Source organism: Gouania willdenowi, chromosome 4 (genome assembly GCF_900634775.1).
Source record: "Gouania willdenowi chromosome 4, fGouWil2.1, whole genome shotgun sequence".
Taxonomy (NCBI): Eukaryota; Metazoa; Chordata; class Actinopteri; order Blenniiformes; family Gobiesocidae; genus Gouania; species Gouania willdenowi.
Window position 1 is genome coordinate 768022 of NC_041047.1, and position 25066 is coordinate 793087.

The following is a 25066-nucleotide window of genomic DNA, read 5'->3' on the forward strand; positions in this document are numbered from 1 at the left end:
GAAGACACCCCATCAGATGATCACCTCCACAGGTACTGTGGTACTCCTCTATGTAATCCCACCTGGTCCATCACTGTGGGACATTGATCTTTTAACGTACTGAATGTCATGGTAAATAAAAAGCAGCGTGTGGTGGATGAAGCTGTAAAAACTTTGTGCAGTGGTGTTTTTGTCCTCTCCTGACCTCTGACCTCCGACCTTTGACCTCTGACCTCTGAGCTGTTGTGTAACAACGTCTCCTCACGCTGCAGCTGATGCTTTTATTGTGTTGGTATTTCCTGAAGTGTCGGAGCTGCAGCTGAAGACGCTCACGGCTGATGAAACTGACAGAGTTCAAAGGATCAGCGATCCCAGCAACACGTTCAGGAAGTGGACCCTTTAAGACAGCAATAAATGCCTTCCTGACAGAACCTTCTGGAAGGATTCAAACTGATGACTGGCCTTAAATAAACTATTTTTCCCTGAATCGAGCAGGAAAACACACTTTAGATCAGAGATGGACAGTTTTTATCACAATCTAAAGTCTGACTCATCAATATTATTATTATTCTTCTGTCATGTATGTTTTTGAAGTCATTTTGTGCATTTACTGTTGGGGTCTCACTGAATCAGACCCTACGTCTGCTTTAGATACTGAAAGTCAGAGATTAGTGGGAGGTTTAGGGACGTCCGACTTTAATTCAAAAGTTAAGTTAGGACAATAGAAATAAATTCATCCTAAGACACAAGTGAGATCACACTTTGTACCTAAAATACACACGTTTGTTACGTAAGAGGCTAATTTCTCTGCTTTTGTTTTAACTATAACGACAAATCTGGTGTCAAAGTTTTATTTTTGGGGTCAAGGAGTTCCATAAATAGGTTCCAAGTTTAAAAAAAAAAAAAGTTTTCCCCTTTTCATGACAATTGGAGGTAAAATGTGCAGTTTTTTTATTGGAAAAAATACATGCCAAAAGAAACTGTCCATTCACAACATAATAATAATTTTAAATATATGTATTTTTTTCATCTGTAAATAATAATGTTCCTCCACAGCCTTACTATGTGAAATATTACTCAGTACTCATTGTAAAACCCCACTTACTGCTTATATATATTTCCTGTACTGTTTTCTTGACCAATATCTATTATTTATTGTATATTTTATTTTTGCCTTCATTTTTTCCTCCTCTATTTGTATTTTAGCTTTATTATTTCCTTGCTTTCGATGTCTTTGGCTGCTGTAGCGTGGGAATTTCCCCACTGTGGGATAGAATAAAAGATAATCTAATCTAATCTAATTAATATATAATAACAACATAAATTGTTGATAGATGTAGAGCAGTCCCAAACTGGGGGCTGTGACACCTTGACCCCCCAAAACACATTTTGATACCGAATTTGTCATTATAGCAATAACAGAAACAAAGATATGGGCTCTAGAGAATTAAACACGTCTATTTTTAATACAAAGTGTGATCTGACTTTAGTCTAACGATAAATATATTTGTGTGACACTAAGTGGAAGTCAAAGGCCGATTATGATACATTTAGAGCTCATTGATGTCTTTGTCTTTCAGGATAAACACTTGATTAAAGTTTAACAGTCACAGAATAATGTGATCAGCGCCATCATCACTTTATCACTGAAGTCCACAAAGATTCATTGATTTTGTTCTTTTTTTTGTGACGTAAAAACACTAAATGTTCAATGATTTAATCATGTTTAAAGTGTCTTAGACTTAGTTTAAACTGAGCCATAGAGGGGTCTGTTGCATCGCAGCGTCACCTAGAGGACTCAGTAACAACTGCACACATCTATTTTTTACACACAAAAACATAAGCGAAAAACACGTTTTAAAAACTATTAGTTTTTAAAAATAAATATTTTTTTTAAATGTATTTTAAAATTAATGTACTAAAATTCACTATAATTTATGATTTTAAAATGTATACAAAATTAAGACCCCTTTGTTATTACAAATGAACAAAAACTTTATTTTAAAGTAAATGAAAAATCGGACCCTCATATTTATAGTGAAATTAATATTTATAATTTATGATTTTAATAGATGAAATAATTAAAATTGTATTTATTTTATGGTAAATTAATAACTTGTTGTGTCTATCTATAAATACGTAAAGTGACATATTTGTCAGTGATTGAAGAATACATTTAAAGTAAACACTTTTTTATTCGTTTTGTAATTAACTATTTTTTTACATTTATTTTGAAATAAATGTACTTGAATTAACTTGAATTTATGATTTTAAAATGTATACAAAATTAAGACTCGTTTGTTTTTTTTTGTTGTTTTTTTTGCAAATGAACAAAACCCATAATTTTAAAGTAAATTTAAAAAAATCGGACCCTCATACATTAATATTTCTAATTCTTGGTTTTTATACATGACATGATTAAAACTTAAGTTGTTTTCTTTTTTCCCGGCGGTCTCGTGTCCACGCCTTTATTGTGAAAGTCCAGCTAGGCGGATGTTAGCATTCTTCAGCTAACTGTTAGCTGCAGCAGTCCGTGTGTGTGTGTGTCTGTATGTGTGTGTGTGTATTGGGTTGGAAACATGTTGCCATTATCCATCAAAGACGATGAGTACAAACCGGCGAAGTTCAACCTGCTGCTCAAACTCTCCGGATGGTTCAGGTCAGGAGCTAACAGGCTAACCATGCTAACACAGCCGGCCGCCGGCTAGCCTCCGGCTAACAACTCAAATACACTTCAAAATCTCATATTTATTGTGTTTACCAGCTTGTTTGTTGTTGGTGTGTGTGACATAGCTTTACTGTGTTTAATAAGCTCTTTAAAGGCGGTTTGTGTGGTTTATTGAGGGTTTTTGTGATTTTCTTTTAGGTCGATTTTATCGGATAAAACCTCCAGAAACTTGTTCTTCTTCTTGTGTTTAAACCTTTCCTTCGCCTTTGTGGAGCTCAGCTACGGAATCTGGAGTAACAGGTAGTGTGTGTGTGTGTGTGTGTGTGTGTGTGTGTGTGTGTGTGTGTGTGTGTGTGTGTGTGTGTGTGTGCCACGTATGTGTTAGCACAGCATCTGCTCACATGCTATTATGGGATGAACTCAACAAACCAAATTAAAACCACAGAATCCTGATGAACATGTGAATAAATTCAGTGATTGTTTACAAATAGTCATTAACAGAGTACAGTTACACTTTTACACTCAGAGGGAATTATGTCATAATAATACTATGGTGTATTAGGGCCACATTAAAATAAAAATAAATCTGAGCACTACAAGATTAAAATTGTAATATTTTAAGGAAAAAAAGTACTTTGTTAGAATGAAGTCATATCTTAATAAATTTGTATTTTAAATTGCAATTTTATGGAATAAAGTCTTACATTTATGAGATTAAAGTAATATTTAGATATTAGTCATCATATTTTGATAATAAAGTTGTAATATTTTAAGATTAAAGTCATAATATTTTGTAGATTAGTGTTATTTTCTGAGAATAAATCTAAATCCAAACAGGATGTTGTTTTGGAGAACATGGAACATTTAAGGCTGTGATACTGTGTGATTTATTTCTCAACCTGTGTGACTCAGACACAGTCTGAATGTTCTCAACTCATGATTCTTTTAAAATTATATAAAATAAATGACCTGTTATTTCAGCCACTGCTTGGAAACTTAATATTGACACAAACATTAAAACATTTTGCAAATATATCTCATTATCAGTCTTTACATCATACAAAACTACGATACGTTGAAGTCAACGATTCATCAGCATGTATGGCTTGAAAAAAAAAAAAGTGCTGATGTGACCAACTGAGAAAGTTAGTGTAGAGCCTTGATAAACACAGGATTTATTAAACACACACCAACCTCGGTTAACACGCTAAATGGAACAGGCTTCACCAGGCGGCTGGCACTAGGACCTGGAGGCGGAGTAAATGCGTCCCTGTGCTGCATGTACAGGCTGTAATATCACAAAGCGCTACTATATTTACCAGGGAGCAACTATTTATTCATGGTGATACATTTTCAGAGTTTTACTGGTGATTAGTTTCTATCTCCTTCTGCTCCACAGTCCAAACTGAAACCGTAGTCAGTGACGCACACAGACTACAGTCGCGTTCTGAACGCACCTCATACAAACTGCGCGGAAACAAACTAGTGTGGGCATTTAGGAATCAAAAAAAAGAATCGAAATGCAAACATTTTTGTAACAGTTCTGGAACCGGACGTTAGGAACCGGTTCTCGGTGCTCAACCCTAGTCATTGTGTATTTCTCTATCTTTCTGTTCTCTTTGTGCATTTTTTGTATAATTATTGTTTTTTGTTGCCATTGTGTAATTCTGTGTATTTTCAAATATTTCCACATCAGGAACTTAGTGAAGTGAGTGATTTTGGTCCGTTTTCACCTTGTTTCACATTAAACAGGTTTTTCAGTGTGTTTGGTTTTTTTCTGCACATATAGAAAAATAATGTGTGTATATATATATATATCTCGAACCTTATTAAAATCATAGAGGAACAGGATTATAATCTGTATTCTAATTTGGATGTTTTGAAGTCATAAGACAAGTGTCGTGCTGTTCAGTGTAGCTCCGCCCACTTCCCGCTTCACGTCCTGTTTTCCTTGAACACGGCGTCTCCAGAATGTCCAGCAGGTGTTTGATAATGTGTTCACGTCACAGCATGTTTACACATCTGTTTGGTTTCTATTGCATCACCTCTCCCTGTTTAGAGGCTTTACTGCTGTTAGTGTAAATGTATATAATGAAAATATGTTTAATGTGTAATTAATAAACAAAATATGTGCACCTTTTTATTAAAAAAACACATTAAAAATATTTTTTTAGAATTATTTTATACCTTGTGGGACAAAAACTATGGAGAGTGGACATTTTGGACAGGATATGACACATGTTGGTTGATTGCTGTTAGCTGTTGCTAGGCAATATACTGTAGTTTTGTTGGTCTACAGTTTCTGAACAATTTTGGAGTGTAAAGCCAATGGTTGCTATGACAACAGAAACATTTCTTCAGCGTCTCTGAGCCAAATAATGACACTAAGTCAGAGTTATCCAGACGTTGGCTCCATAATATCGGTATGGGATACACACTGAAAACGTTTATGTTCACACCACATCGGGTGGTATGTGAGGGATCTGTGGGCTAAGCTAATGGGCTAAGCTAATGGGTTTGTAAACGTACATGTTCAGAGTACTACTACGTTTCTGTTTACAGGGGATACTATGGGGGTGTCATGGCACTAACCACACCCCCACACAATAAAACAATAAAAGTACAAGAACAGTCTTCAAAGTGCTTTGTTCAGTCTAATAACAGTTTGTAGGAAGAAGTTGTTAACGTGACGAGATGTTCTGCATCTCAATGAACAATATCTTCTCCTGGAGGGAAGGATCTGGACCATGGCTTTACCAGGGTGACCAGTACCAGAAGAGTTATTGATGATTATCAGAGCTGGATTAAAGAGTCTGTAATCATAGAGAACCTCCAGAACAAACAGCTCACAGAGCTTTTTACAGAGAGAACCACCTTGTTCAGAGTTCTCCTTTCTTTAGCTGTGATGTTACCAAACCACACAGTCATAGAGCTAACAAACACACTTTCTATGGTGCAGCCATAAAAGTTAAGCAGAATCTTAGTTATTATTAAATTCTCTAAGTTTCCACAGAAAGAAGAGACGCTGACGAGTTTTATTTATAATGTGATTATAGTGTTTTTGTTCAGGTCATTAGACAACGTTAAACCCAGAAACTTGTTCTCAACAATTTGTACTTGAGAATTATTAATGACAACAGGCGTGTGAGAGTTACCATGACAACAATCAAAAACAAGTTCACATGTTTAGTTCAGGAGGAACAACATTTTTAATTTCTGCTCTTTAAGATGAATCATCATTCTCAGTGATGAGACCAATAATGATGACATCAGCATATTTGATGATCAAACTGGAGTCAGAAGAAGCTGCACAATTATGAGTGTATAAAGTAAAGAACTTAAAATGTCCCCTGAGGAGATCCTGAGGTGAAGATATTCAGCATGGAGATCTTTGCCCCTGAATGTTGATCTTCTCACTTGGTGGAGGGAACATGACGGAGCCTATCCTCATATTTCCTCTGCATCCCAGACACAAGCGTCTCAGCAGAGCGAGTCTTTTCCTCTGCAGGAGACGTTGTAACTGCACAAAGAAGTTCTGAAACCTGGGCATGTTGTTCAAAAACATAACTTTCTGCATTTATTTGTTGTTCTAGACATAAAACTCATTTAAGTTGCGCTAAAGTCAAAGTTGGTTTAAAAGCCACAGGCAGATTGTATGTTATTTTTTATTTAAGTTGTTGGCACATGACATGTTAAAGCCAATGTTTTAAGTGTAAAATATGCCAATAAAATATATTTCATACATAATGTTCTCATGAAGGTTTACACATTTACAGATTAGTTAAATAATCACCTTATACTTAAGTATCAGGATTTATTGTATCATGACCTATATTTAATCCTCTAGCATACAACCTTTATCACTGAGGGAGGGGTTCTCCCTCTGAGCATCTGTTGAGTGTGTGATGTTTAGTGTGTATCTTTGTGTGTGTGTGTGGTTCCAGCCTAGGCCTGATCTCAGACTCCTTCCACATGTTCTTTGACTGCACGGCGCTGCTGGCCGGCCTCGCTGCCTCCGTCATCTCTCGCTGGAGATCCAACGATAGCTTCTCCTACGGGTGAGTGGCTCCGCCCCCTAAGCTCGCGTTCACCATCAGCGTGTGTTTGACGTGTGCGTTCTCCTCTCAGGTACGTGAGGGCTGAGGTTCTGGCTGGATTCGTCAACGGGCTTTTCCTCATCTTCACTGCATTCTTCATCTTCTCTGAAGGAGTGGAGGTAAGAGACGGAGGAGGCGTTAGAGGACAGGTTTGATCTCCTTTAACGTCCTTTGTGTGTGTGTGTCCCCAAACCCCAGAGAGCTCTGGAGCCTCCAGACGTCCATCATGAGCGTCTCCTCCCTGTTTCTGTGGCTGGTCTGCTGGTCAACCTGGTCGGGATCTTTGTGTTTCAGCACGGAGGACACGGACATTCACATGGAGACGAAGGTCAGACGTGTGTGATTTATTTATTTAATTTTATTACATTTTTTATTTCACAGAGTAGGGGGACATGTGAAACGTCTAACTCTGAAACACTACATCCTGCATTTTGAGGGCCAACATTTTGTGAAGTAAAGCTAGTTTCATGAATTTGATATTTTTTGAATAGTTTTATTTAGTTGATTGTTTTTGTTTAGATTAAGAAGAACATTGTTTATATTGAACACTGATTATGGGTTAAATCCCAAACATACTGGGGCAGAACGAACACATACTATCCTCAGAGCTTTCATACTACAGCAGCATAGTTTACAGTAAAATCCTACATTTCCCACAATCCTTATTGCTTCTCTGTAGTCTGTGTACTTCCTGTTAAGGAAAACTTTTTGTTTTCAAATTGTTATTGTTATCAAGGTCCCCGTGGTCATGAAATTCCTGAAAAAGTTATGGAATTTGAAAAGCCAATTTTCCAGTCTTGAAAAGTTATGGAAGTTTAAAATAAAATAGGAAATTTTTCCAATGTTTAAAATCCAACCCTCGCTATTATTATGGGACGTTAAACATGTCCCTTAACTCTAACACCTTGTGGTGTACATCACTTTGAAAAGTGTGTAGTTAAAATTGAAATCTCATAATTAAACATGATTGCACTTAATTAGTTGTTGAATGTTACATTCATTAGCTGCTGTATCGTTATTTACAAAACATTGCAAAATGAGTGTTAAAGCTCCATTGTATGATGCTATATGATAGATAAGTGATGGACGCACCTTGTATTCCCTGTACCACATGTTGCTACTAACCGTGGGACACTGTCAGACCTCTGGTACACTGTCGTACTGGAAAAGCACACGCATTTACGGTAGAAATGATGTTAATGGTTCAGAAAAAATCACCACCTTCCCGAGAATTCAGTCAAATGACTAAAAAAAGGTCTCAGAGAGGCTCTAGACATCCGCTCATAGAATATCCATGTGAAATTACAGCCTGATTCAACGAGCATTAAGGGAGGAGGAGTCATTTGAAAAATGGGGCCCCTGGCGTCCCGTGGCACATATTTGACTCACAAATAAATGAGAAAATGGCGTTTGTTTTTATTTTGTTTTGGGGCTCTGAGCGTCGATGCGTACACATCCATTGATTATAGCTACTAAATTTCAGCCTGATGTGTTCATGAATGACAGAGGAGTAGTGATTTTAACTAGTGTACACAACAACAGAGTGAGGGTGTTGTAAGTCTGGTAGCACTTTTTAGGCTGGGAATTCTGTGTTAAGGAAGTTCTTTTAAACACACCTCAAGCCACATTTAAAAGATTGTAGCAACATAGAGCAAATAATTGCACGATTTATCATCCTATTGGTCAGTAATCGATAACTAGTCAACTATTAAAATAGTTGCTATTTTAAAGGTTTGGGTACTTCTGTAGCTCGTCTTCATCTCTCCTGCTCTGTTTAACCAGGTGGTCAAATGCAGGTCTTTGTTACATTTAATGCAGGCCAATGTGAGATGAGCCCAAAACTCATGTCTCAATATTTTTTCTCAAAATGGCAATATATATTAACTCAGTAAAATCTGACCAGAAAGACAATTCTGGGTGAAATTTGCTGATGAAAAATGCCACACAAGCACATTTATTAACAAACAGCAGTACAAAATGTCACTTCAGTCTTTTTTTCCACTGAGGGACAGCACGTGTGAGTGAGTTCTGTAGTGTGGAAGGTCTGGGTTAGGACACTTAAAATTCATCAGACTGTTTTTCATGATGTTCTGAGAAGTAGCAAAAGCACTGACTCCTAAAATGAGTATTTTAATACAAAATAAGCTATAAAAAGATATATATCTCAGAAATATGTAAAGAAGTACACTGACTGCACTTTGTGAATATTATTAAATACTCCCATACTGGACAATTTGACCTATGTGCAATATGTAAATTAAAGTTATTTATCTGTTGAGTATACTTATGTCCTTTCCTTGTTTGCACCTTTACTTATAATGTCTTGGCTGATTTGTTGTTTATATTTGTTAATTTAATCTGACTCTGGGACATGCACAACAATTCTGTTGTACCTGTTCTTGTTCTATTTTGACATGTGCATATGGCATAAATGTATTATATTGTATGACGTGATTTCTACTGTATGATTGTATGAATTAAAACAAGTTAGAAAAATATAGATATATCGATATAGGAGATATTGTCATTTTTCCTACGCTCAACAGCGCTGGAGAGAACCCTGGTAGTCCTGCATGACCTCTGAGTTGTTCTGATGTCTCCAGGTCACGGTCACAGTCACTCTCTGTTCAACGGCAGCTTGAATCATGGACACAGCCATGCAGGACACGACGTGCACGCCAAACACGCACACGATCATGGAAAACACGATCATGGACATGGTCATGGACATGGTCATGGACATGGAGGAGGAGAATGTCATGGTGAGTATAAACAGTGATGTCATTACCATCAAAGTTTGTCTCCTCATGTTGATCCAGCTGTTATCACAAGGGGCGGGGCCACAAACAGAATTGTATCTGATCCCGGATAAGCCCCCAATTTATGATACGACCCCCTCTAGGATGTGAGGTCAAGGTTTGAAGGGCCGCAACATAAACAGGATGCCGCACAGAAATTAAAGGTTTATCAAACGTATTTATTAACAAAATCCTCAAAGTATCAACAGAATAAAATAAAAGGGACTGGAGATCCTGGTTAAACTGAACCAAAGTATGGAGGACACTGGGCCAACCCTATACAGGGCCGTCGTCCCAGTGTCCACCCTCTAAACTATTAAAACTACCTAAAGATGAAAACAGGACTACCAGAGATCTCCAGTCCAAACTAAAACAACAAACATCTCCAGTGGGAGCTGAAGACCTCTCCCCACATGTCTGCTGCTGGTCAGTTGTTGTACCTCCTTCCTTCTGGTCCTCTCAGCCCTTTATAAGCTCCTCCTCCCTCTCCTACCTGATTACTGATGTGAGTCAGGTGTGTTTGGAGAGAGGAGGAGGGGCTGAGAGGCCATGAGGAACCAGCCGTAACACATGATCAACATTCATTGACCAATCAGGGAACTAACACTGGAAACAACAGACTGTGTTTTTGGAGTCACACTCGTGGGCGGGGCCTCAGAACCAGGAATAATTAAGGGCGTAACATGTTAATGATGATTCAGCCTTTTATCACCACCTGATCATTGGTGCACTGTAATTGGTCAGATACCTATTTTTATAAATTACACGTTTGGTCCTGTCCTACCACACTATTAACTATTATTATTATTATTATTAAGTGGTATCACTAATAACGTGAGCTTTCAAAAAAGTGTGTGTGTGACCTGTAGAAAGAATGACCGTGTTCACTGATCTCAGATCAGAAGAAAATAAATCATGTTTGTGTTGTTGTTACTTTTAGATGAACTGCAGCACACACCAGGAAAAGGAGCCAGTAAACAGATCCTACAGGGTGAACACACACACACACACACACACACACACACACACACACACACACACACACACACACAGGTGTGATAGTGTGACCTCTGACCTCTGCAGGTGTCCTGCTCCACATCATAGCTGATACCCTGGGTAGTATAGGTGTGATCATCTCAGCTCTGCTGATGCAGAAATATGATCTGATGATAGCTGATCCAATCTGCTCTATGCTCATCGCTCTCCTCATCGGAGTCAGGTAGGAAGAACACCATCACTAACACATTCCTGTTTTTTTTTTAACTATTTCAATTTTAAAAAGGATTTTTTTAACAAATTATCTTTGAAAATAAAAGTAAAATAACATTCCATTCGTACTGAGAGGTAAAATAAAACGTAAAACTTTCTAAAAGTTAAAGGTTGAATACAGACCAATGAATACAAAATCACTCATTTTATTACAAGCTTTATATAAACACTGAAGACAAGTGTGACCCCAGTTTGGCCCTGAACCAGCTGTTGGAAACCCCTGGCTTCTTTAGGTGTGAGTAGAGGAATGTTCTCTAACCACAGCTCAATAAATAAAAATAACATTCAACTGTAGCCACATAGAAAAATAGTAATAATTTTACCATCAAAAGCCTTGTCTGTGTTATTTGTTTAGAAGTAAACCAATGTTCAGATGTTATAGTTTTCAATAAAGTAAAAAAAAATTGCTTCAAAGTCACTAAGATTTTTTTTTTAGAAAAACTGTTTTTCTCAGGTTTTTGTTTTGAAACTGGTGATTTATGTAAAACTTGCTCTATTTAACTGCTGATTACAGAAGAACTAAACAATAATGTATTTTTTTTCTGATGAAAATAGATACTTTAATATTTTAGAATCTGTTTCAGATTGTCATAGTATAAAATATTCTGTGGGTCTTTAAAAATCAGTCAAAATGCTCTAAAACAGCTGGTACTGAATGAGTTAACTGCTCACAATCAGCTTTAAATCACTATGAAATAATATACATTATTATTTTTATTATTATTAGGAATGATCTATAATTAGCTTAACTGTAAGTGTCTCCTTCCTTATCACTTTGACTAAATAACTGGACCTGACTACATAGCTCTGCCCATTTACGCTGCTTGACTGTTAGCTACATGCTAAACTAAGTCAAACATGTGGGACCATAGACATGTGTACGTAGACTCATCATTGAGCGTTGCATCATATTGGAGATGGTAAAAGTGAATTCAGAAGCTTTTCTGTTCGAACTAGATCTCATGGATGACCTTTCACAGGTATGACTGAAAAATGACTTTTGCTTGTATTTGGCCATTATATAATTATCTAACGAGCAGATTTTATGGCTTTGTGGTAGTGGGGCACCGATTGCAATTTTCGATTTATTTATTTTTTATTTGTTTTAAAAGCCTGACACTGATTTTGGCTGATCTCGATTTTTTTTTCAAAACTGACATTAAACACCTTGATTATCCCAATCTTATTTTATTGTAAAACATTGAACAATATCTGTGAAACATTACAAACGTGTTATTTTAACTGCACATGAGGTGGTTATCTCATGTATAAATTGAAAGTTTAGAACATTGATGTCCAAAATACTAAACTATATCAGTTACTTTAGTCTTTGATTTTTCACATTTTAAAAACTAAATAAACATGATTAACAGGTTCCACTGCAGAGCTGTTTGGAGTTCTGACTAAAATAAAGTGCACAGTCAGCAGTATTTAGTTTTACAAGAAAATCTATCTATAATGCAAGAAAGGTCTGCGTGCGTGTGTGAGTGGAGTGAATATCTGTCCGACGCGGTATGAGTTTGACCTGAAACTTTGTCAACGGCTTCTAAAGTGTGTAAAGTGTGTGTGCATCTGTTATTTTGGAGTAATTTGGTCATTTCCAAATGTTTATTTTGATTTTATTTTTGCTTAACGGCACATCTATTTCACTGCACAGCGACGAGCTAGAGTCACATGTGCAGCCAGAGCCAATCACTGCAGACACAGACTGTAAACACACGAGTGAGAGATAGTAGTGATGGGAATTCCAGCTCTTTCTAGAGTCGGGTCTTTTGACTCGGCTTATTTAAAAGAATTTATTACCGCTAATAATGTAAAATTATGCACAATATGAATTACTAATATAAAAAAACATCCACGGCTTACACGACGTGGAGGAGGATTAGCGCTCGTGTACAGAGACGCTTTCAGCTGCAGACTGTTGGACATAAACACGTTCAACTCCTTCGAGCTCCAGATGTGTAAGGTTGGAAATGAACACTCTTTTTACTGTGTTTTAATCTACCGACCTCCTGGTCCTGCTCGTTTATTCCTAGATGAATTCTCTGAGTTTATGTCATATTGTTATGCTGGAGAGTGTATTAATCCTTGGTGATTTTAATCTACATGTTGATAATTCCTCCTGTCCTATGGCAGCTGAGCTGATGTCTCTAATGGACTCTTTTCACTTTGTACAACATGTGTCAGGTCCAACACACACTAAAGGTCATACTTTAGATTTGGTCTTTTCTTTTGGTTTAATGATTGACCATCTAGGTATTGAAGACTTACAAATAAGCGATCATTGCTGTATCATATTTAATCTGTCAATCACACTGGTACAGACTATTTCTAATGTGAAAAAGCAGAGACTCATTCTTAATGAAGCAGCTATCAGTGGATTTTCTGCCTCTTTTGATCGAACTACATTTACTAGTTGTGATGTTGACACTTTTATGACAAACTTTAATAGCCATTGTTTGTCTGTTTTGGACACAGTAGCACCAGCTAAAAATACTCCAGGCTCTAATAAGAAACCTTGTCAGTGGATGAATGAAGCTATTTTTAGCTTTATGAGAAGCTGCTGGAAAGTGGAACGGTTGTTGAAAACCACTAAACTAGAGGTGCACAGACTCTATTTAAAAGAAAAGATAATGGAGCTAAATGAATTAATAAAGCATGCCCGCTCTGCTTATTTTACTAATCTTGTTTTGCAAAATAAGAGAAGCCCCAAGGTTTTGTTCAATACTATTGAAAATCTTGTTGCACCCTCACCGTCCCATGTGTCTGTACACACACAGGAGGACTGTAACAATCTTTTAAATTTCTTTGTAAATAAAGTACAAGATATCAGGGCTAGCATCACTCCTCCTTTGGTTAGCTTTTACACTACAGTAGCCCCTGTGAGCTCATGGTCCTCCTTCACTCCTGTCAGCCTACAGGATGTTCAGATTTTAGTAGAAAGATCAAACCCTCATCGAGCTCTGTAGACATTGTTCCTACTTTTCTGCTTTTAAACGTTTTTGATGTTGTTGGTCCTTTGGTGGTAAAATTAATTAATCTTTCACTTTTATCTGGCTCTGTCTCCAGCTTTTTTAAACATGTGATAATAAACCTCATTCTTAAAAAACTCAATCTTGATCCGGGGGAGCCTATAAACTACTGACCCATATCTAAGCTTCCCTTCATGTCTAAAATCATGGAGAAAATGGTTGCTAAGCAGCTAACCTCATACATGGAACAACATGATATTTATGATAAATATTAATCTGGTTTTAGATCAATCCACTGAAACTGATCTTCTGAAAGTTTCTAGTGACGTGATGATGTCACTGACTCTGGTCGTTACACAGTTTTAGTTTGACTTGATCTGATGCTGCCTTTGATACAGTAGATCATAGTATACTGGTTGATCCACTTACATCTGAGATGTGTTTTCTGGTACTGTTCTCCAATGGTTTACCTCTTATATTAATAGAAGAACCTTTAATGTTACTATTAATGATGTAATGGCTAATATGTCCAACCTGTCATGTGGAGTAGCCCAGGGCTCTGTTCTGGTTCCTGTTTAGTTTTTATTGTATCTGATGCCTCTTGGTTGGTTGATCCATGGTTTTAAAAATGTGTCTTATCATTTTTATGCTGATGATATCCAGTTGTTCTGCTCCTTTAATGACTCAGCGTTTCACTTTTTATCAGAGATCTTAGATTGTATATCCTGTATCAAAAACTGGTTGTCATCAAATGATCTCCAGATAAATTCTAATAAAACATAAACTCTGATCATGTGATTAAAAAGTCTCTTGGTGATCTGGGCTCATCTGTTAAAACCAGCCTCAGAAACCTTGGGGTTGTTATTGATCAGTCCATGTCTTTGGAGGGACATTGTTGTCAATTGACTAAAAACTGTTTTTACCACCTGAGAAATATCTCTAAAGTGAGGCATCTTTTATCAAAATCAGATCTAGAACTGGTCATACACACATTTATATCATCTCGTATTGACTACTGTAATTCTGTTTTTACATGTTTTAATAAGTCGACCCTAAACAGACTCCAGATCGTTCAGACGCTGCTGTCAGACTTTTAACTGGTGCTTCTAGAACATCCCACATCACCTCCATTCTAGCTACTCTGCACTGGCTTCCAGTGAAGTTTCACATAGAATATAAAATATTAGTTCTCACGTTCTGAGCATTACATGGTCAGGCCCCTAAATATATCTCAGACTTGTTGTACCCCTACTCATCAGGGCGATGCCTTCGGTCTTCAGGTCAGGGTCTCCTAAAGACCCCAAAAACTACATTTAAAAACCAGAGGAGACCTGGTGTTCCAGGCTGTAGCTCCCAGACTCTGGAATAACCTGCACCAGTCTCTCTGGGAGCTCAACTGTGTGGTTACTTTTAAAAAACTGCTGAAGACTACACTTTACAGTAAAGCTTTTAGTTACTGGATTTTAATTTTTATTTATCCTTTAATGTTGCTGTTCTTATGATATTTATGCACTCTTGTTTTATTATTCTATTGTGTTGCACTTGTACTTTTACCACAACTCTGTACAGCACTTTGTGATTTTATCTGTAAAAAGAGCTTTATAAATAAACTACTTACTTACTTACTATATAAAATGTTTATTATATAAATATACCTTTATATATACATTCTACAGTGACTATTACTACTGAACACATTTAATGTGACATAACATACAGAATCACACAACAAAATATAAATTAATATGTATAGAAAACATTTTTTAATTGTCATCCAGATAACAGTTTTTTCCTTCAGTGAAGATTGGCATAAAAAAATGAAGTGGCTCAGTTTTGAGATGTTGATCCTGGAGGATAAAGTGATTTTGCTGTCGGCGCACGAAAACGCAAGAATTTCCCTTATAGAGGGATCGTGAGCGCACAATCACCTGCTTCGTGTTTTATGTGCATGGTTGTTTACACGCGTGTGGCTATTTAAAACTAATGTGAAAACATAGCCCCTCCCCTTTCTGATCAGCGCTGACAGAGACGACACACATATTGACCAATCAAATGCAGCTTGAAGAGAAGAAAAAAAGGCAGACAGAAACAAAGCGGCTGTCAATCAAGAGCCGGTTCGTTCATGAAAGAGTTAAAACTTTTAGGTGCTTTTTTTTTAAACAAATATAATGATGAAGTTTTGTGTTTAATTACTGCTGAATGAGACAACGTAGTTTCAACAATACAAAGTGGATGCTACTTTCAAAATGATGCTAGTTTTTGAAAATTACCTACCCTGCCTTGAAGTGTTACTTACATTGGTAGCTCTAAAAACTCTTAAAAACATTAGAAAAATAAGGTGGTTTAGCACTTACCTATGTCTTAATTACAGTATAATGAGTAAATATTAAATATAATCATCAAATCTAAAGTTACGTGCATTGTTTTAACACCTATTTGTTTCCCAAATATATTAATGTGTGTGTGAAAGGGTTTTAAAAAAGTAAGAACTAATATCTTTGTAGAAAGACACTTTATGGACTCTCGTCCATTCACACAGGGCAGCTTTTCCTCTACCAATATGGCGGCTACACTGATGTGTCACAGCAACAAACCCACCTGCTCATTGAGTCTATGTATTCATGTCTATGTGTGGGTCTGGTGGCTACGTGCTAAGCTAACAAACATGCAGTGGTTTGGAGTTCCTTTCTCTCAGAGGAAGAAGAACAGTTATTGTATGTAACACATGGAACACAAAGATTCTTCTCCCTTTATGAAGATGTTAGTTTCAGAGTCCTGTGCTGACCTCTGACCCTCAGCGTGGTGCCCCTATTGAAGGAGTCCATCGGTATTCTGATGCAGAGGACGCCGCCGTCGCTTGATCATACTCTGCCTGAGTGCTACCAGAGAGTGAGTACACACACAAACACTCAATCAGTATTCATTAGCCCCGCCCACTACAGCGTCCTTATGTTTTCTGTGGCGATGCATTCAGGTGCAGCAGCTTCAAGGAGTTTATAACCTTCAGGAGCCGCACTTTTGGACGCTTTGCACGGACGTTTACATCGGAACGCTGAAGCTACTTGTCGCGCCGGACTGCGATACGCGTTGGATCCTCAGTCAGACGCACCACATATTCACACAGGTATCAGTCCTCGAACGCACCACATATTCACACTGGTATCAGTCCTCGAACGCACCACATATTCACACTGGTATCAGTCCTCGAACGCACCACATATTCACACTGGTATCAGTCCTCGAACGCACCACATGTTCACACAGGTATCAGTCCTCGAACGCACCACATATTCACACAGACAGACATTAGACTAATGTAACTATTGAGATTATTACACATAAATATACTGAATGATTAAATCATCAGCTTGATCTGGTTTAATTATAGGAAATCAGAGAATTATTTATTAACCATAACTTCATGTAACTCATTATCAGATAAATGAGTTATGAGTTATTTGTGCTTTTTTTATTTTTTAGAAAATTTCATTTTAAGTGAGAAAATAAATTAATAACATACAATAACACTAATAGAGTGACCCACATACACTAATATATTTTATAAAATATCAGCAGTTATTGTAGCCTTTTATGTCTATTGTTGATGTATTCACATTTATTTGTGTTTGTAAAGAACCTGTTTATACTTTAAGTTGGGAATTGTTTCATTTATTTATAGTTTTTTTTATTTATCGTGATAAATACCAGAAATTATCGGGATACATTTTTTTAGTCCTTATCGCCCATTCCTATTGAACACACCACATAATCACACAGGTAGGGTCCTTGAATGCATCACTCATCACTAATGCTTTTATTATTGTCATTTTTTTTATATTTAGTCATTTCGTCCAAACAGAAAAGCTTTCATAGTCTGTGTACATGGCTAATATACATAAGTATTAACATGATTTCCATTTGTTGGATCTGATGATTTTTTGCACTAACTTCAGTGTTTTCTCTGCAGGTCGGCGTCCGACAGCTCTACATCCAGATTGATACCGCTGCTATGTAGAAGCTCCTCCCACTTCACAACGGACCACTCAGTCAGCCGCTGGGTCACAAGTGGACAGACTGGGACCTGAGGGGGCGGGGCTTAAGAACTGAAACTCTGCCCATGTGATAATTTTTTTACACATTACCTGTCAGCAAGCCCTGCCTTCTTCTGCACTTTGTAAACTGGTGCATTCTGGGTAAGTGCCTTTTCCCACAGACAATCTAAGCCCCGCCCATTGTTGGTGACCTCATCGCTGGTGTCTGTTGATTAGCCCAGTGTGTGATGTCACATTTTTTTTTAGCTGTGCCAAACTATGTGACCAAACGGTAATTCCCAGTGTTTTCTTTTTTAAATACTTATTTAATATCGAAGTCACTTCTGCTTTCATTTGTTTTATTATGTTTAATTTAATGTTTTTTTTATTGATCATTTTCTTTAAAGGGTCACATGATGGAAAATACGTGAATTTCAATGTCTGGAAACTTCTTTAAAGCCTGTAATGATTTGAACCAAAGAGAAATAGTCACTGCGGGGCGTGTTAAAGTTGAGGTCTGCAGTCCAAAGCTGGCCGTTTGTGTGAATTAATGTGGCCTGTTTACGGTAGATATTCAGTTACACCCTGAACAGACGCACACTGAGCCACTGTCACACCGAGAAACTTTTTAATTAAATAAAAAAAGCCTGAAAAGTGATGAATGTTCTTACAGGAGCGTCTTTGTCCTCACAACTGCAGAGAAACGTGTGTGTGTGTTGGTACAGGTCCTCACAGAGGCAGGTAACCCGTGTGTGTTATGAGACGTATGTGGAGCTGTCAATCATCTCTAGGTTCTCCAGAGCTCCTGGTTCTGCGTTGGTCTTCAACATGTCCACCTCCAAAGGGTGGAGCCTTCCCGTCACCACCAGCGAATGGAGCGGAGGGCCCAGGTCACATGACTCCAGCTGACACAGCTTGGCCGTTCTGATCACCTGCTCCTCAGAGCCAAGCCTAGCCACGCCCACACACACCGTGTCCTCCGTCAGACCTGCAACACACATGTAACGACGTCACTTCCTGTCAATACTTTTCAAAATGAGCAGGTTTGCCCACCTAGCTCCTCCCCTTCTTCCCTCCTTCTCTGAATGATCTGGAGCAGCTGATTGGCCGCCTGTGGGACGGTCATGAAGCGCGGTGGCTCGTAGATCTTCTTCCCTCTGGAAACCAACGTTGATTCACACAATGACATTTGAAGCTGCTGGAGCAGTGCATTGTGGGACATGGAGTCACGTAGATGGATACGTCTGTCTACAGGACTCCACATCCCACAATGCACTGCATGAAACCTTTCCAACAATCAAATATATGAACGTTTGTATTAAAGGGTCTTTATGAAGAACAATGGTTTAAATCAGTGGTTCTCAAACTTTTAGTGCCTAAGGTACACCAAAGGACAAAAACAAATCTGTAGCCACGCCTTCAAAACACGTTATCACTCATATCGTGTACAATATCTGTTAATGTGCATAATTATTTACTACTACTATATTACGCATGAAATATTTATTAACGAAATATTTCCAAAAAAGTGTAGGTATAGTTTGCCTGTTATGAAATGAGTGAATACAAAGCAGTACATTAAAAAAAATATTTGTGTAGTTGTATTGTGATAATTAGGGCCCTATAAAATCCCAAATTGTTTTTTAAACTAAAAAAAGTAATTACTTTTTTAGAAATATTTTTTTCATTAAATATTAGTTTTTAACTCCTGTGAGGAAACAAAAAACAATAATTAAACAAATGTGTGTCAAAAATAAAGATACAATTAAAATGTAGATATAAGTTGTAGTGACATGGATTATTCTGACCCATCATTTTTAATTCATGTCAAATATGTATGAGAACAGCATTAATATCACCATATTTACCCTCAGGGATCAATGATTTACTAAATCTGATCAGGTTTTGATCAACTTCATTTAAATTAACCTAATTTAAATAATCCTGATGACATCATTACAGACCATAATAATTAAATTAAAATAAATGGACACAAAGATAGTTATTTCACCACTAGGGGGCAGAATATTTACAGTATCAGAAGTTATCAATAATCTACAACAGAACAACTTTATCCAGATCTTCTGTAGCTCTGAGATGTTTAAACGCTCTGAGCAGGTGAAGATGATTAATGCTGAGTCATGTTTTCACGGAGAGATGCAGCGCTTGACGAGAAACGGGCGGAGTTTCACAGACACAGTAAAGTTAAACAGGCACTAGTGGCTCTGTGTTTAGGAGTTAGTGATTAGTTTTTTGGCAGTTTAGACGGTGTTTAATGTGACCACCAGGATGGGGGGGGGGAGGTTGTGCACCTAATGAATGGTCCCCACAAACATTTCCCCATAAAAAAAGTTCCTTTCCTCATGGTGACAGTGTTTCATGCTGATTCTGTCCACTTCCACATTCAACAGTGGATTTTGTTTTCATTGGTCGATTCCGTTAACGTGGATTTTATAATGCTCTAAATATTCATGTATGGTACGGCACAACCGTTTGTGAACCACTGGTTTAAATAACACTCACCTCATCATGTTCTCTATGTTCTGCTCTTTCATTTTAATATCTGGAAAACACAGAACATCATGATTTAACACAGGAGCTGTTTTTGTTAGTGCCTAACCATGTGCACGTTCCCACTGTCAGAGGCTCAGCTGCTCTCTGATGATGAAGACAAATGTCCGTCTGACTCTTTTATTGTCACTCATAAATATTAACCTGATCTCCGGTGACTCCCTGGGGTCCGGCTCTGACTGATGGAGACCAAACAAGCAGCTGGTGAGTCCCTGAATGCATCGCAGGGTGTTTGTACAGAGGCAGTTCAGACCAAGGGCAACGATCATGGAGCAGATTCATCATCATCAGATTCTTTCCTAAAGTAAATGAGTTCATTTATCTGTGTGTGTGTGTTACCTAGCATACACGTGTGTGTGTTACCTAGCATACACCGTGTGTGTGTGCTACCTAGCGTACACCGTGTGTGTGTGTGTTACCTAGTAGACACAGTGTGTGTAATCCTCCTCGTCTATTCTTGCTGATCTTATCGTAGAAACTTTCAGGTTTCCACGTTTCCGTCCAAAACACCATCGACACCGTTTCTCCAAAGTTGTACAGCTGACACACACACACAAAGTACACACTATAATTTATTGTGTATTTTTAATATTGTTTTCATTCATAAATTGTAAATGTCACGTACGACAGATTTAGATTAAATGTAAATCAGAGCCAGCCTCTGATTGGCTGCTGTGACAGCTTTATTATTATTGATGAGTCATGTTAATGTGATGCGTTCAGGTTCATTAGGTTAAACACAGCTGCTACAGAAGTACGTTTATTCCCTCAGCGAGGCCTCACAGGTTTGTTTCTTTACCCTGAGCATTGCCTACAGGCTCACACTCATAATACAGAGGAATGGCTTTCTTTGCCCTCAGGATTGACTGTAAGGCAGAGCTGGATAATCTGTCAGGAGTCTGACCTGCAGCCCGCAGCAGCCCACGGCGTTGATGATGGAGGCGTTATGGATCACTGTGTATGGTATCCCAGCATGCACTGCTCTGAGGACCAGGTCACTGTGTGTGGTGGCTCTGTAAACAACGCACAATAAATAACCCTCTGTAAACAAACAAACAAAGTGGACTCACCCAAAGGGATCCCCCACCACCAGGAAGGCCACGTCAGACACATCAGCGTTCTCCAGGATCTCATCACATCTTTGTTCCACCAGCTCTCTGTCGGCCAGGATCAGAGACTTCCCATAGAACTCCTCCTGAAGACCAGAACCAGGAACTGAGTTAGTGGTCAGAGTTCTACACTGGTTTCAAACTGGTTCTACTATAGACTGGGGTTAAGAACCAGTTCTGGATTATTAAAGGATTTATTCTGGAGTTATTTTAAACCAGTTATGAACCACAACTGTTGGCTCCGCCCATTCCTACAAAAACAATCACCTGTGGACTCTACAATCTGAGACAGCGCTACAGTGAGTAGCTAGTTAGCTTAGCATAGATCAGTGGTTCCCAACCTTTTTTGGATCGTGACCCCACGTTGATATAAAAACATTCTCTTTCACCAGTGACGGGATGAAAAACTCAACACTGATTGGATGTCGACAAAGTCACATTTTGAGTGACTTCCTGTGACTCAGGACGTGCGAGTTGGCAGTTTTAGTAACAATATGTGCCATATCAGATATTTTTTATGCTGCATTTTGTTATCGTTAACTACATTTTAATTTGACATGACAGTATAGAATACAGTTGTTTAATATTTTGTTTTAATTTGCAAAATAATTTATTTTAAATTAAAAAAGGCGACCTCGTTTAAACTCCAGGCGACCCCACATGGGGTCCCGACCCCCAGGTTGAAAGACAGGAGCGTAGATTGGGCGTGGCTTCATTGCTCCAGGAGCCCCGCCTATAATCAGGGTGTTTTTTTTAATTACTCTTTAATATCGCAATAATAAAACAAATATTCTACCCTAAACTACCTAAAAACATGTTCATATATGAGAGAAAAGAACCGGTTCCTCACCAGCGCCTCCTTCCCCACCGTCAGCACCGACGTGTATTCCTCCAGGTAAACCCGGGAGCAGCGCTGCACCGCCCGCAGACCTTTCACCGTGATGTCCGCTGCGTCCCCCAGACCCAGACCGACCAGGTACAGCATGGCTCCACGTGCAGCTCGCACTGCTTTACGGTTTGTCGGAAAATGTTTAGTTACGACAGTAAAAGCCGCGGTACGGCAGCGCCCCTCCCACACCAGACAAATCTGTGAATTTAACACTTATATCAACTTATTAAATAAACGAATCCAAATGTGGATCTATGTTTGTTATTAAACCTGATTATTTAACAGAAACAAATAAATCATAAGCGTTTATTTCACCTACATAAATATTTAGACTTAGTTTGTTGACAAAACTATGAATTAAACGAAAAACTTCCACGTTGCTTAAATATGTAGCAACTAAAACAAATAGAATGTGTATTTTTGTAGGGACGGATTATATTTTTATTCTGCTTTCAATATGTCATCACAACGAATTATGTCCTAATGTTTATTAGAAATATAAGTTCATTTAATGAGAATATTGAAGACCTTTTCTGCTGTGCAAAACATGATCAGAACACCATCAATATGTATTAAATATGTAGTAAACTGTAAAAATGCACCAAAATGAAAATTGTTGATCTGAAACTGAAAGATATTATTATTGTAATTATTATTTACATTGTATTTCTGTCTCTGACTGTGTAACAACTAACTCCACTAAAACACAAGCATCGCACAAGCTCATTTTTCTTTCATTTGAGACAATATTTCATGTAAAACAACATGTTCTATATCATTGTTGAAAATATGTATACATGAAAAATAAATCTAAATGTTAATTGAAATGTTAATGACGTGTGATTGACAGATGCTGACCTGCCCACTTTGCATAATTTCTAAACATTTAGCTTTTAACTTAACATTTTGTTTTCTGTCTTTTTTGTTTTTTTCCTTAACTTGTCTGAACATGCTGTCAAAGGTCAACACTACAGTACGTGTAGTCTTTGTAACAGCAATGCATGTTTTGTTTTTGCAATTAAATAAATGAATTTACAGAACTGCCAAGTTTCATAAAATAACAATAGTGAGACTTTAGTGACCTGATTTCTACCTTCAGAATGATGTCATCACCTCCATACCAGCAGCTCTCCCTGCACTGTGGCCTCCTAATGCTAGTTTTAATCAACCACAAATTACAAATGAAAACTAACAAGAATTTTGACAAAATACATTTATTAGTCAATATTTCATATCAACAACTGTCCATCATTTATCTGGGGACATGTCTCATGTTGTAGGTGTTTATCACAGATGTTGATGATGACAGAGGCTCCCACTTAAAACACTGTGGCCCAAGGCAGTGCTACCTTTACCTCAGCTCTCCTTGTCTGCAACAGAAAGGACGTCATTAAAAAGATCATCATGTAAAAAACATTCAAATATCAAGTCATTTTTCATTGAATCAATGTCTATAGAAATACACTATTACATACAATAATAATCATAAGAACAGTTCAAATGAACAATAGATTAAACATTTGTTTCATTTACTATGTATTTATGATGATATAACCTACAAGTGTAATTCAGCTACTAACAGTGTTTATAACACTGCTAGTAGCTGATTAAGAGTTTTAATTCATTTAGTTAATGTCTATCACAGACATACTGTACATACATAGGAGTGGGAGATATGGGAAAAAAAATCATATCACAATTTTTTCTTTGTAAAATCACAATCACAATATGATTTTTTTCATTCAAGTAATTTAGACTATTTTAAAGTTATTTATCAATAAAACAAACCAATTCACCAACTTAAAATCATGGCCCTAAATGGAAAAAAGTAATAAAAGATCATTTAAGACAAGGTCATTTTCAAATATTTTTTGTAATTGTATTTAAGTAATTTATCAAACTGGTTCTAAGTATAATTAACATCAAACTAAAGGTCTGACATGTTCTTATAGTCACAGTCTTTTTACTTTGTTTAACTAAAGTGGTGTAGGGTTAGCATTAGCATCACATGCTACATAACAAGGTATCATATCAGTCTAGTGATTTCTATTAGTTATTGAGGTAACACACTCATAATAATAAAATCCTACTTTAAACAGTGTTTGAACGCCTCATTTCACACAGTTTAGACAATCATATCCTTTACCAGATAAAACGTTACTGCTTTGGTTACATTAGGCCTGGGTGATATGGACCAATATTCATATCTATATATTTTTACTCTAAATGACAATAGATGATATAAACCATTTATTTTTTATCAATAGTTTTACAATAAAAACAATAATGGGTCAAAGTCAGTGGAGCCACAAAGACCCTTTTATTAATCACTAGCAGCACAATAACTACATTTTGACTTTTTCCTTCATTAAGGCTGAAATGTGATTAAATGATGTAGTGATGATTTTTTCAGGGCAGCTCTGAGTTGTTGAAAGTAGTTTTAAAGTAAATCACATTCAGGACACTGTCTCTTTAAGAATGTGTAAACAGCCCCGTTAGCTGCAGCAGCAGCAGAGTTAGTTAGAGAAACACATGCAGTGTTTCCTCAAACATCTCTCAGTGTTTAACAGACAGACAGACATCTGCACTGAGCCTCTGACAGACAGTCACTGACACAACTGACTGTGTGTGTCTGTGCACTGGGGGGAGGGGTTAGTTTTTTAGACAAGTAAACTAACAGTAT

At 37.4% G+C, this 25066-nt stretch overlaps 2 protein-coding genes across 2 annotated transcripts; one reads left to right on the forward strand and one right to left on the reverse strand.

The window, feature by feature from the left end:
* Window positions 1-2458: 2458 nt before the first annotated feature.
* On the forward strand, window positions 2459-18472 carry slc30a7 (solute carrier family 30 member 7). The gene is made up of 11 exons (XM_028444474.1): window positions 2459-2638; window positions 2846-2947; window positions 6592-6705; window positions 6776-6863; window positions 6943-7072; window positions 9348-9506; window positions 10483-10533; window positions 10626-10761; window positions 16582-16672; window positions 16758-16907; window positions 17751-18472. The coding sequence occupies exons 1-11, from the start codon at window positions 2559-2561 to the stop codon at window positions 17796-17798; spliced, it is 1149 nt and encodes a 382-aa protein (XP_028300275.1). The 5' UTR covers window positions 2459-2558; the 3' UTR covers window positions 17799-18472.
* On the reverse strand, window positions 18426-22479 carry dph5 (diphthamide biosynthesis 5). Its single transcript, XM_028444475.1, has 7 exons — window positions 22345-22479; window positions 21456-21580; window positions 21290-21398; window positions 20805-20925; window positions 20338-20377; window positions 18868-18971; window positions 18426-18802 (listed from the first exon to the last, which is right to left on the reverse strand). Exons 1-7 carry the CDS (start codon window positions 22477-22479, stop codon window positions 18570-18572), a joined length of 867 nt encoding a protein of 288 aa, XP_028300276.1. The 3' UTR covers window positions 18426-18569.
* Between the last annotated feature and the right edge of the window lie 2587 nt (window positions 22480-25066).

Coding starts and splice junctions, on each gene's coding strand:
- slc30a7 (XM_028444474.1), top strand. CDS start 2,559: ATGTTGCCATTATCCATCAAAGACGATGAGTACAAACCGGCGAAGTTC. Junction 2,948..6,591: donor TACGGAATCTGGAGTAACAG/GTAGTGTGTGTG, acceptor GTGTGGTTCCAG/CCTAGGCCTGATCTCAGACT. Junction 10,534..10,625: donor CAGTAAACAGATCCTACAGG/GTGAACACACAC, acceptor TGACCTCTGCAG/GTGTCCTGCTCCACATCATA.
- dph5 (XM_028444475.1), bottom strand. CDS start 22,479: ATGCTGTACCTGGTCGGTCTGGGTCTGGGGGACGCAGCGGACATCACG. Junction 20,378..20,804: donor ACACACACTGTGTCTACTAG/GTAACACACACA, acceptor TGTGTTTTCCAG/ATATTAAAATGAAAGAGCAG. Junction 18,972..20,337: donor AACATAGAGAACATGATGAG/GTGAGTGTTATT, acceptor GTTGGTTTCCAG/AGGGAAGAAGATCTACGAGC.